Source organism: Coffea arabica, chromosome 10c, assembly GCF_036785885.1.
Source record: "Coffea arabica cultivar ET-39 chromosome 10c, Coffea Arabica ET-39 HiFi, whole genome shotgun sequence".
Lineage (NCBI taxonomy): Eukaryota > Viridiplantae > Streptophyta > Magnoliopsida > Gentianales > Rubiaceae > Coffea > Coffea arabica.
In genome coordinates this window covers 35,162,864-35,176,061 of record NC_092329.1, presented here as the reverse complement: position 1 = coordinate 35,176,061, position 13,198 = coordinate 35,162,864, and the positions used below count along the sequence as shown (strand labels likewise).

Genomic DNA, 13,198 nt, shown 5'->3' with positions numbered 1-13,198 from the left:
ATTTGATATGTGATGATTTTCTTGAGAAAAAAGGGATACGACATTAGTTAATTACCAGGTACACTCCCCAACACAATGGAGTGGCAAAGAGGAAGAATATGATAGTTATAGATATGGTGAGGTGTATATTGAAGGTGAAAAATATGTCAAAATCTTTTTGGGCAGATTCAGTTTTTTGTGCAATTTATTTGTTGAACAGGTGTCCTACCAGAAGTATTTCCGAAAAAAACTCCTGAAGAAATTTGAAGTGGTAGAAGACCATTTGTTGGTCATCTCAAAGTTTTTGGGTATATTGCATATTCCCATATTCCTGATCAATTAAGAAAGAAACTTAATAATAAGGGAGAGAAGTGTGTATTTATAGTGAATTCTGTCGGGCTTACAGGTTGTATAATCCTATGACAAAAAAGGTCATAGTGAGTAAAGATATGACTTTTAATGAAAGAGGTGTTTGGGATTGGTCTATTGGAGATCTTGAGACAGTAGAGGTGACTCTAAATTACCAGCAACAGGAGGATAATTATGATATTCAGCCATCACCAGTTGTTCAGGGTCCACAAACTGAGTTAATTGGACGTCCCTAGTATTAGCGACAGATGCCAGCTCGTCTACAGGATTATCTTATTACACCAGATGATATTCCTTCTGACAAAAATATTGATAAATTTGCTTTGTTTGTAGACTGTGACCCATTTGTGTATAAGGAAGCAGCCAGTGATGATCGTTGGGTGAAAGCAATGGAGGAAGAAATTCATGCAACAGAGAAGAATGACACCTGAGAACTTACTTCTCTTCAAATTGGTAAAAAAGCCATTCAAATGAAATCGGTGTACAAGACAAAATTTAAACCCAGTGGAGAAGTTGATAGATACAATGTGAGACTAGTGATGAAGGAATACAAGCAGAAACTCGGGATTGATTATTTTGAAGTGTTTACACCAATTGCTAGGCTTGATATAGTATGTATGATAATTTCTTTAACTACTTAAAATAATTGGAGAATTTATCAAATGGATGACAAGTTAGCTTTCATGAATGAAGTTCTTAATGAAGAAGTGTATGTGGAGTAACCAGCAGGATTTATCAGAAAAGATCAGGAAAATAAGGTGTATAGATTGAAAAGAGCCTTATATGGATTGAAACAAGTCCCAAGAGCGTGGTATACAAGAATTAATTCATATTTTCTGACTCATGATTTTCAAAAGTGTCCATATGAGCACACTCTATATATTAAATCTTCTGCTCGTGGTGATATTCTTATTGTGTGCTTGTACGTAGATAATTTAATTTTTACAGGATTACAGAGTTCAGGGAGACTATGATTAAGCAATTTGAGATAACAGATATGGGACTCATGTCATATTTTTTGGGAATTGAAATCTTTTTGTCTGACAGTGCGATTTTTATATTTCAAAAGAAATATGTAGGTGACATTTTAAAGAAATTCAAGATGGATACAGCAAAACCAATTATGACACCAGTTGAAGAAAAATTGAAATTAACCAAGGAAGGTAGTGGTGGTGGATATGTGAATCCCATTTACTTTAAAAGTTTGGTAGGGAGTTTGAGATATTTGACGTCTACAAGGTCTGATATCAATTTTGCTGTTGGTCTGATTAACAGGTTCATGAAAAATTCACGTCAGTCACACTTGCAGGCAACCAAGAGGATTTTGAGATATGTTGGAGGTACTCGCAGTGATGGCAATTTTTATTCAAAAAATGATCCAATTGAATTATTTGGCTACATAGATAGTGATTGGGTAGGTGATACAATAAAGAGGAAGAGTACTTCAGGTTATGCATTTTTTATTAGTTCTGGAGTTCGAAGAAGCAACAGGTGATTGCATTATATACAGCGAAGGCAGAATATATTGCAAGAGCTAACAGTGCTACTCAAACTTTGTGGTTACATCGCATACTTGGTGTTCTACAACACAAGTAGGTTGATCCTACGAAGATTTATTGTGATAGTAAGTCAGCAATTGAGTTGCCCAAGAATCCAGTGCTTCATGGGCGTAACAAGCATATTGATATCAAATATCACTTCACACGCGAGTTGGTTCGAGAGAGGGAGATTGAAGTTAATTATTGCAAAATAGAAGAGTAAGTGGCTGACATTTTCACCAAGGCATTGAAGATGAAGTCTTTTGTCAAGTTGAAAAAAATGTTGGGTATGTCCAAATTAGAGGAGTTTGGTTTAAGGGAGGCAATGTAGAAATATTAAACCAAGCATCGATAATTAATGGCCATGTGTCTTTGTTTTATTGGTTAACTCGATAGTTGCATTGTGAGTTGGTAAAGTTGACCACATTAGATTAGACCGTGAGGACTCGTAAAATTATTATTTTTCGACCCCTAATTTTTGCTCATTTAATTATTTATTCAAATATTTGCCATGATTATTATTTTCTAGCCTCATTAGACCTAAGTACATGGTATTATAGTTTCGTTACATTTTTAAAGGGTCTCGTTTCAAAAATCATTTTCTTAGGAGCTTGTTTAGAGAAAAGGTGAGAACGCGTTTGGAAAATTTTGCCAATTAAGAGTACAATTAGCCCAGAAAAATTTAAGACATGTATAACGGTTTTAAAATAGGTAATTTTATATTTAAATACTTAAGTGATAGTTAATAGTATTATTGTTATAAGAATTTCTTGGAGGTTTCGCGTTATAGCGTTAAAATTGACGGTATGCGTTTTCACACGCACGACTTTATTTGAGTGACTTTAGACCCTTATTTCGGGACAATTAAGAGCGAATAATATTTATATGGACATAAGTGCATTAGAGGTTTAGTGCACTAGTGAACCAAATGCGAGAAAAAATCGAGCCCTAAACGCACCAAACGAGCCCTAATGAGAGTTGATTTTGGAGTGAATTTACAGCACTCATTTTAATCTTCTCTTGGAAGCTAACCTTGATCAAATTTCACTCTTTCCTCTCTCTCCTATTGCCGGCCAGCCCTCCTCCCTCTCTAACTCTATTGTTTCAAAAATTTCTTCACCAAATCAACAACAAAACTCCAACCAATCTTCACCAAACTTGTAGAACAACTAGCAAACTACTTGGAGGTTGGATCTAGCTAGCTAAAGGGCTGCATTTCACGGTTTCTTGGAGCCTCTTGAGGACCGAAATTTTCTGATCTAAAGCACTAAGGAGGTATAACATACTCCAACACCTTAAACTTGGTTTATGATAGTAGAAATGCATCTCTAAGCAATTGCATGTATATGGATGGCTTGATATTGTTGGAAAATTTGAAAATGGGCTCTATGAACTTCCACTCTTGGGTTGTTGTCGATAAGAGGTTTAATGTTGGATTTAATGGTGGTTTAGTGGTTAAAATGATAGATTTATGGAGTATTATTGTTGGAAACTCAAAGTTGAGGCCATGACAAAAATTTCCGAAACTGCCCCTGCTTTGTTCGGCCATGATAAGGCCAATTTTTCATGATCTAATGGCTTGAATTTCATTTTTATATGTTGTATTAGATGTGTAAAAATTTTCATTGGAAAACATTAACGTTTGATTGGGCAAATAAATTTATTTGTGAACTAGTCAAGCTGGAAAACTGTTTTCGGATAACCCTGTCCAGCGGTAGCATTTTGACCATAACTTTGTCCTCCGACATCGAAATTGAGTACCGTTGGTGGCATTTGAAACTAGATATCCGTACCTTTCCAACGGTATAAAATGTACATTCTGGTTCCATGTGTGGGAGCTGAACCATTCGTTTTAAGATAGCTGTCCTGTTTCTCTGTTCTACTGGAATGATTTGTAGAGGCAGCAACTTGAGGCTCAATTTCGAGCTGGTTGTTTGCCAAATTTCAAAACGTTTTCTTCTGTGAATTTTTAACCCTATGAATGTATTTTCCAACACCATAAACCATGCTCAATTCCGAGTTAAACTGAGTAATTCATGATCAAAATACGGTGACTGCCTGGTTGTTGAAAACCCTTGGATTTGGACAGATTTGATGTAAGACTTGTGGTGGTCTTACTAAATGAAGTTCTTGGTGTTAAACACCTACCCAATGTACCATGAATGTTCTTTAAACTTTCCTTTCACATATGAACCATGATTGGAGGATTTTCTTAGCCAAACGATTGGATTTGGGAAGAAAAGGATTAAAGGCAGATTGCCTTAAGAATTTTTCCAAACTTTGGTTGGTTGGTTAACCACCTTTCCGAAGGTATTTTTCCACAAAATTTGATAGAGAGATACCCTTCTTATAGGAGTATTATACTGACAATTTTGGTACCAATTCAAGTTCGTTTCGATACCTAACTAAACTTCCAATGTTGGAAGTTCAAATCTGGAAATTCTTCTCCAGTCTTGAATTTTCCCCAACTTTGAGCTACCATATCTTGGTACTCGAAACTCCGATTCTTGATCCGTCTACTCTACTATAAACCTCACTTGCAACTCTAATTGAGTTACAAATTTCAGAGGTCGGGTCGTAACGTGTGAATTTTACCGAATTTTCAAAGTTGGCCAAAATCCAACTTAATTCTGCCTTGTGAACCGAGACAGTACCTTCAAGCTCATTTTTGAGCACTTTCCACTTCGATTGATGGAAAAATGCCTTTTAGGAACTTGTAGTACTTTCTAAGAGGTTTCCAACGGTATAAAGTTTTCTAATTCTCGATTTATGTCGAGTGAGTTACGATTTTTCAAATATTCATAACAAAACTGAAATTTTCCAACTTTCAAGGAAATAGGGTTTTTCAAGAACTTTTTATTCTTTTGATATTATCTAAACGTTTATCCCCGATTTCCTAGATAAAGACTTAAATACTTTTGAACATTATCAAATCCTACTCGAACCTCGATTTACAAGTAATTAAGGTTCCTTTCACAAAATTCCCTAGATTATAATAGTGCACGAATTATTTATCCATAATTGGATTGTGTGAATAATAATTCACTATTATTTGCTCAGGCGCACACGAGGACCTTCAAGAAGATCCCACGGTGGACGCCTGAACTTTCCTTGACCTTACTTACACTTAATACTTGGTGAGTGTCAAGTGTATGTAAACTTGTTACAAGCTTAACTTTATTAATGGTTGGAGATTTTGAAATTGGAGTCGAGTGTGTACTTTACCGCACTCGCTCTCATTAGAAATGGAATTTTAAGGATTGAAATGCATTGAATGAAATGAATGATTGAAATGTATTGAATGAATGAATGAAATGTGATAGTATGCTATAGCTGCATACGTCGTTGGAGTGAATCTCCTCGACACACAAATGCACATGGGGACGCCCAGATCTCATTAGCCGACCTTGGACTCGAGCCGGCATGGGCTTGGTCGGGAACCTTGGCGAGCCATGAGATACATAAGCTTGACCTAATGAGAGGTCTTACTTGGCATACTCGAGTAGTATCGCCACAAACAAATGACAGGCGGGCCCGATACAGGGGTATGTAAGGTGAAAGGGAACAGGTTAAGTGGAGTTCTACGGACTAAACCTACCCGATTGATGAAGTGTCAATTCGTGGAGGTTATTGAATGTGCAAGTGGAATATAGCTCCTGAGAACTCCAGTATCCTTGAATTGTTTCTGGTTATCTTTTCAGTAAATTATTAATTATTAAAATATGATTGCTTGACTTGTAAATTGGGATTGTTATTTGAGCAATGTGCTTGCATGTGTGTTCTTGGCCTCATGAGCGTTTTGCTCACCCTGTAGATTTGTTTTCCTTAACATGACTGGATTCGGAGACGTATTGGAGAAACCCTCCTGATGTACTTTTGTTTAGGGTTTCTATCATATTTTGACTATGCCTCTTGGTTTTGGGTTGTACTTTTGTAATTGGAATGTAGTTTTTGGGCGTGAGGTATATTTGGGTTTAAAGTTGTAGTTTGAACACTCGATGTACGGGTTGGATAATGGATGACCATGGTTAAACTTGAATGCTTCCGCATCATTGTATTTATGTTTTTGTACTTGTGACGTTTAGATTAGTAATAAGCTTGAATGTTTTGCGTGAGTCCTGACGAGAGTTGGGCAAGCGTCCCGCAGATACCCTTTGGTTCGCCTTAGGGAGAAGTGGGGCGTCACATAGACCCATAGTACTAGTACTAGATGTCAGCCACCAAGAGACTTAGTACTATATAACCTCTCATCCGTCCTCTTTAAGGAGAGGCTTTGTTGTTTTGTATTCTTGCCTGAGTTTCATTTGATTAATAGAAAACTTCCTTTGCCTCAATATTGTTTTTTATTTGATTGTTCCTGTAGGTTGATGATTTATTATTTGTTTGGGTCCTACAAAGGGGATTTAGAACAAAAGAAAATTGAGCATCATCACAAAAATACTAATCCAAAAAAAAAGCATAAAAGAAAAAGAAGGAAAGGCATTATCTCAACCAAAATATTGATTTAGCACCACAACTTAAGGCATTATATTCTAAACCTTCAACAAGAAGGAATAGAAAAGGAGAAGCTAAAACTCAATGAACATAAAATTTATACAACAAGGTAAAATCAAATTGTTAAAAAACCTCGATTATGAGTGAAAATATTGAAACCAATTCTTGATAAAGCAAAACTGATGCGAGATATAGGCTACATATGGGTTGCTTTGGGTCATGTTTCAAGTTTCAAGTAGTTTGAGTTTTTATTAGTAGTTTAGTAGTTTATTTTCATATTTCTAATTAATTTGGTAGGAATAAACTCAGTCCAAGATCTCATATTAAGTTAAACCCGAATTAGTTGTCAAGTCTGTTGGTTAATTGGGTCATTTTGTTAGCTATTTCTTTATGTAATAATTGACCAACAATAAACTTCTTAATTGGATCATGAGTTAGTTGGTTTAGGTTTTATGTCTTGTAAGGCTATAAATATAGCCCCTTACAATATTTTTTAGGGTCAAGTAATAAAATTTTGAGTGAGTTGTCCTCCTTTTATGAAGTTCCTTAATGGAACGTGAGTTTCTTCTTGAACTGTATCAAGTATTTAGTTTGAATACTTGTGGTGTTCAAGGTAAAATGATCATTTTATCTTGTTCTTTCAGACCAATAACCAATCCACTAGGTTTCTAGAGACGGGTTCCTTTAGGTCTAGCAAGATAGTTATTGTTCCAAAACCTGGTCAAGATAGATCCTTCTGCAACCTGATCGATTCGATTTCTTCTCGAATGGTCCTTGGAGAATCGGGTTGGTATCAGAGTTTCGAATCTTGATCCAAGTTAATATCCTTTTTCTTTTTCTTGTTTTCCTTATTTGTTTTTCTACCACAACCCTAGTCGCCTTTTGATTTAAAAGAAATTAAAAAATTATTCTTGTTTTCTTTATTTTATCGTTTGAGTCTAATCTACCCCTTTGATTGATCAAGGTTGAAATTTCTTGATGTGCTTAAGTTCATGGAAATAGGCTCCCTAAGAGTTTGACTTCCATTAAATTTCTTCCAAAGTGAAGTCGCAATCCTGTATTGAGTCGTCAAAAAAAATTTCATTATTATTCATCGTCACTACTCATCTTACTCTTCACTATCACTGTTCACCGTTACTGTTCATGTACTGTTCATCAGTAGTTATTGTTCATCCAAAAACAAAAAAATTCAGATTGTATTTTCATGTTTGCTTCTTCGTTTTTTGTATCCATCCATGGTTAAGTGATAGAAGAGTTCGTTTCCTTGTCGTGTATTAAGTTTAGTTTCTATCGAATCTTTGCATGATAAATTTTGATTGTTTCTTTCTGTTTCTAGAGTTTCAGGGTGTCAATTTCTATGTTTTAATTTCATGTTCCAATCAAAAAAAAATTGTTCAAGTCTTGAATTGTGAAAAAATCCGCGCCACACCTAGGGTTTCTATAGCACGTTGTGTTTGTTGGGTTTGTGTGGCTATATCATACCTTGTTCTCGAATTTTTTGGATCAAATTCTGGTTTTTTCTTGAAGTTCCAGATTGCATAAACGTCAATCTTGAAGTTCTTAAAGACCAAAACTTGCTTCTTGAATCACTTGAAACTATCGCTGGAAATTTGGAAATCTTGAACACTTTCTTGGGCTGTTTGGGAAGAATCTTGGGAACCTTGCTTGGTTCTTGAATCTATGGGATATATTATGCAATTTGGACTATCTTGCTGTAAAAATTCAGATCTTCTTGGAAATTTTGAGTATACCTTCATCGAGTTAAGCAACAAAGGGTGAAACCCTAGTTTGTTCTTGAATTCGAGTTCTTGGCTATTGTGGTTAAAAAAAAGAGCGACAGCCACGAGTTTTGACCTTTAAAATACTCCAAAACAAGTGTTGATTATGTTTGGAAACTCCACAAGTTGGTTGGGAACAAAGAAATAAAACAGCAACACCTTACTTTTCAAATTCCATTTGGATTCTAGTTTCAGCTTAATATTTTCAGTTTTACTGACCTAAAGCCAATTGGAAACATCTATTTAAAGGGTTTAAACATCTTTTCATTAGAAAAAGAGGTTAGTTTCCAAATTCCATTCATTGTTCCAGCTTGTTTTCTAACCTTATAGCCGCAAATCCAAACTGTCGGGTAGAGGGATCTTATTCTTTCTTGTGTCGTTTGCTGTTGTTTCCTTATGTTGTTGTTTTTATTTCAATTCTAGAATATTTCCAGTAATTTTTAGAGCCTTAGAGGTGAGTTTTTTATTCGAAAATTCATCCAGTTAGTTGAGTTATGTGCTCCCATAAATTGCTACAAGCTTACCAATTCAAAATTGTTTAGTTGGTCGACACTAGAAGAAATTCTAATTCTTCAAGGAGTTGATCGAGAAGTCTTGAGAATTGATTTGGTGAGATTATTAGAGAGAATTAATTGAGTGGAAACATGAGTGTTGAGTGCATACACGTGGGAGAGAGTGAGGAAAAATTTTCTCTACTAACTCTTTTACAAGTTACATCAACATGTCAACAGAAGGTGAAACTCCTACTTTTGATCCTACACTTCTTATGGAGGCCATGACAAATCAATTGCACAAAATGATGAAAGTGGAATATATATGCTGCTCATTAGTTCTTTCACCAATTTTTTCCCAATATTTGAGGATAAATATTTTTGAAGAGGAGGGGAATGATGCAAGATATGGGCTACATATGGGCCATGTTTCAATCTTCAAATAGTTCGAGTTTTTATTAGTAGTTTAGTAGTTTATTTTCAATATTTCTTATTAATTTGGTAGGAAAAGACTTGGTTCAAGATCTCATGTTGAGTTGGACCCGAATTAGTTGTCAAGTCCATTAGCTAATTGGGGGGTCATTTTGTTGTTTTTTTTCCTTGTGTAATAATTGGCCAGCAATAAGCTTCTTAATTGGGCCATGAATTAGTCACTTTAGATTTTATGTTTTGTAAGGCTATAAAAATAGCCCCTTGCAACATTTTTTAGGATCAAGTAATAAAATTTCGAGTGAGTTGTTCTCCTTTTATGGAGTTTCTTAATGGAACGTGTGTTTTTTCTTGAACTGTATCAAATATTTAGCTTGGATACATGTGGTATTCAAGGCAAGATGATCACTTCATCTTGTTCTTTCAAGCCAACAATCAATTCACTAGATTTCTAAAAATGGATTCTCTTTAGGTCTAGAAAAGTAGTTATTGTTCCATCACCTGATCAATATAGATTCTTCCACTGCCTAATTGAATTGATTTCTTTTCGAGCGGTCCTTGAAAAATCGGGTTCGCATCAAAAATATTTTCTTTAAGTGAAACCATTATATTTTGAATCCTAATTGATTGCAAACTGTTAAACAATATTTTATGACAGATTTGGAGTCCATCCAAAGAGTTGAACTAGAGCGTGGTTTTGAAAAGTAATAACTCATTGGTGAGTGTTTTCCAATGCATAATTGAACTTGATCTTTGAATGAAATGATTTGCTAATGCGATTGAGTAATACTTGACTCGTTTGGATGAGGTGAGGGTGTGACGCCCCCACTTCTCCCTAAGGCGGACCAAAGAGTATCCACGGGGCGTCTGCCCAACTCTCGCCAGGATTCAAATAAATCCTGTTCAAGCTTATTGCAGCACTGGACGTCACGACCAGATAAAATAAATGCAATTAGTGCGGAAGCGTTCAAACTTAACAATGTTTAACAATTGCCCAATCCTTACATTGGATTTCCAAAATACAGCCCAAATACCAAAATATACAATAACCATAATGTCTAGTCAATACCACTGAAATCCTATTACAAAAGTGCCACAAAAGTAGTTCTCCCAACTTTCAATCCATACTCAATCTTGTTAAGGAAAACAAATCTACAGGGTGAGCAAAATACTCGTGAGGCCAAGAACACAGTTGCAAGCACATAGTCCAAGTAACAAGCCCAAATAACAGGTCAAATAATAAAGTGCGGGTAATTTACAATTTCAATACAATATAAATAGAAACAATTCAAGGATATGGTAGCTCTCAGGAGCTAAGTTCCACTTGCTTGCCAATCTCATGAGTATATCTTCCCGCAATGACTTTCCGTCATCCGAGTCGATATTTCCAATCCGTAGATCTCCACTTAATTCTCATGTCCGTCCACCGTACAACCCTCATTGGGCCCGAACGACATTTATAAGGCGATGCTCCACGAGTATGCCAAACGAGATCTCTTAATAGATCAACCTTATCATGTAATTCTCATGACTCACCGAGGTTCCCGACCAAACCCATGCCGGCTCGAGTTCCAAGGTCGGCCTATGAGTTTGGGCATCCCTCATGTACATTTGAGTGTCGAGCAAGTTCACTCCAACGACGTATGCAGTCATAGCATACTATTTCATGCAATTCAAGCATTTGATACATTCAAGCATTTGAACTTTTGAGCATTTGACATATTCAAACATTTCAAACATGAGTGATTCATTTCAAATGAGAACGAGTGCGATAAAATACACACTCGACTCCATTTTCAAAATCTCAAGCCATCGATAGTAAACAAGCATGTATAAATTTCACAGGAGTTCAAGTAGTCACACACTTGACACTCACCAATACAAGAAAAAAGGAAGTTTCCACTCGCAGGTTCAGGCGTTCATCGTAGGATCCTCTTGAAGGTCCTTTGGATGCTTGAGTAATCGATAATAAACTATCATTTATAAGTCTCCATTATCATGGAAGATCGTACACTTGTACAACCTAGAAATATCGTGAAGACAAGCCCTAACTCTTCTTGTAAGTCGAGGGTTTAAAGTAGAGTCCAAGAACACAAGAAAATCTAATTTTATCCTTAAAATCATTGGATGGAGGTAAGTAGGTATGAAATCATGAAAATCATTGACTTTAATGTGTGGTCCAAAATTGTCCAAAAGTCAACTCTCAAAACGTGCGCGTACGCGCGCGTTTTGTGCTCGATTCCTCTCGAATTTGTTTCACTAGTGCACTAAACCTCTAATGCGCTTGTATTCATATTAATATTATTCACTCTTAATTGCCCCAAAATAAGGGTCTAAAGTTCCTCAATTAATCGCGTGCGTAAATATGCGTACTTCCGATTTAAACGCGATAGAGTGAAATTTCCAAGAAATTCTTATTACGATAGTATGACTAACTATCATTTGAATAGTTAAACATGAAAATACCTATTTAAGACTAATATACAAGTCTCCAATTTTTCAAACTCATTATATTCTCAAATCGGTTATTGTCTCCAAACGCGTATTCGCTATTCACACTTAACGAGTTTCTAAAAATTAAATTTTGAAACAAGTCATTTTAAAAATATAACGAAACTATAGACCCATGTAATTAGGTCTAATTAGGTTAGAAAATAATATTCGGAACAAACGGGCCATTAAATATTTAAATAAGCTCGAAATAAAATTTAAAATAATAAATTTTTGTGAGTCCTCGCATCCTCTCCCCCTTAAGAAAATTTTGTCCTCGAAATTTATCTTGATTGGTGAACAGGTTTGGGTACTTTTTTCGAATTGTGAACAAGTTTAAAATAATAAATTTTTGTGAGTCCTCGCATCCTCTCTGTAACAGCCCCACTTTCCCCTAAGGCGAACCAAAGGGGTTAGCGGACTGCCTGCCCAGCTCTCGCCAGGACTACGGATCAGTTAACGTCGATCTAATGCGCTCCGGAGCTTACCAACGCGCGCAAATAGGTCAAAATCACAAAATAAAAAAAAACGAAAATCGAAGCCGCGATGAACAGTAGAGGACACGTCAGAATCCGGCCGGATTTGGCCCTTTCCTTTTTCCAAATTTTTTTTCCTCTTTTCCGTTTGAAACGCGTATCAGTTCGAAATCCAACCAAGCATCGACCAAACATATATATACATTGGAAACCAACATTTGCAAGCCAAGACGGCATATCAAATATTCAACTAGTTCATACATGTACAAATAACCATTTACAAGCCAACCATTGGTTGCAACAAAACACTTAGGGTTTTCACCCTCAAGGAGCTATTTAAAATATACATTCACATGAGCTCAACTTGAACCAACTAGCACATTCTTTCCAAAAGTGGTCATTTTCCTGTAAGGAAAACAAATGGCACGGTATGAGCTAAAGCCCAGTGAGCAACTATCACACAAAAGCAGTCAAGATCACATAATCATAACCGTTCAGTTCAAATATGCAATTAAGAGATAAATCAAACCAGTGAAAGGATACGGTTGGCTCTCAAGAGCCCATTTCCACACTTGCAATCTTGATCCAACCTCATTGACCCTCCGTCAATGTTAAAAGTACCAAAACCGTAGACCTTACTTTACTTCCTTTCCTTCCACCAATCATACCCCAACCGGGCCCGCACTCCATTCAGTCACTTTTGGTAATACTCGAGTATACCGGAACCAAGAGTCTCATTACTACAAGGTTCCTCAGTACAGTCCCCGTGGCAAGACAATTTTCACGACCAAGCCCTCGCCGGCTCGATCCAATTGACTACCAAACGGGGTTGAGCTCAGTGATACAGTAAAGCCGTTGGACATTCATCCAAACGACACCAAATCAGTTTCCGTGAGTGGAATTCAGTATTTCATATAACCAGTACAGTATTTCAGTGAACAGTCATTAACCATGAATAAAATCACAAGGGGTGAGGGCGGTCAAGTACACCCTCACCTTAATCACTTCCAATAAGCAAATAAGCCTTCAAGGCATCAATTACACATATAACAAAGCCACATTGTATCATTTAAGTGAGTAGTATACTCACAAATCAAATAAGTGCTATTTCATGCACTTCCGTCAGGGGAATGTCGTGAACCACCGTCACGCCC

The 13,198-nt window shown here is 36.3% G+C and overlaps 1 protein-coding gene across 1 annotated transcript; it reads left to right on the top strand.

Annotated features, from left to right (window-relative positions):
- Positions 1–1,010: 1,010 nt before the first annotated feature.
- Positions 1,011–1,843, top strand: LOC113696661 (uncharacterized mitochondrial protein AtMg00810-like). The gene is made up of 2 exons (XM_027216042.1): positions 1,011–1,057; positions 1,297–1,843. Exons 1-2 carry the CDS (start codon positions 1,011–1,013, stop codon positions 1,841–1,843), a joined length of 594 nt encoding a protein of 197 aa, XP_027071843.1.
- Positions 1,844–13,198: the final 11,355 nt, after the last annotated feature.

Excerpts from the sequence above, each read along its gene's own strand:
- LOC113696661 (XM_027216042.1), top strand. The coding sequence starts at position 1,011 with ATGGATGACAAGTTAGCTTTCATGAATGAAGTTCTTAATGAAGAAGT. Across the intron at positions 1,058-1,296 it reads GAAGTTCTTAATGAAGAAGT|GATTACAGAGTTCAGGGAGA; the intron begins GTATGTGGAGTA and ends TAATTTTTACAG.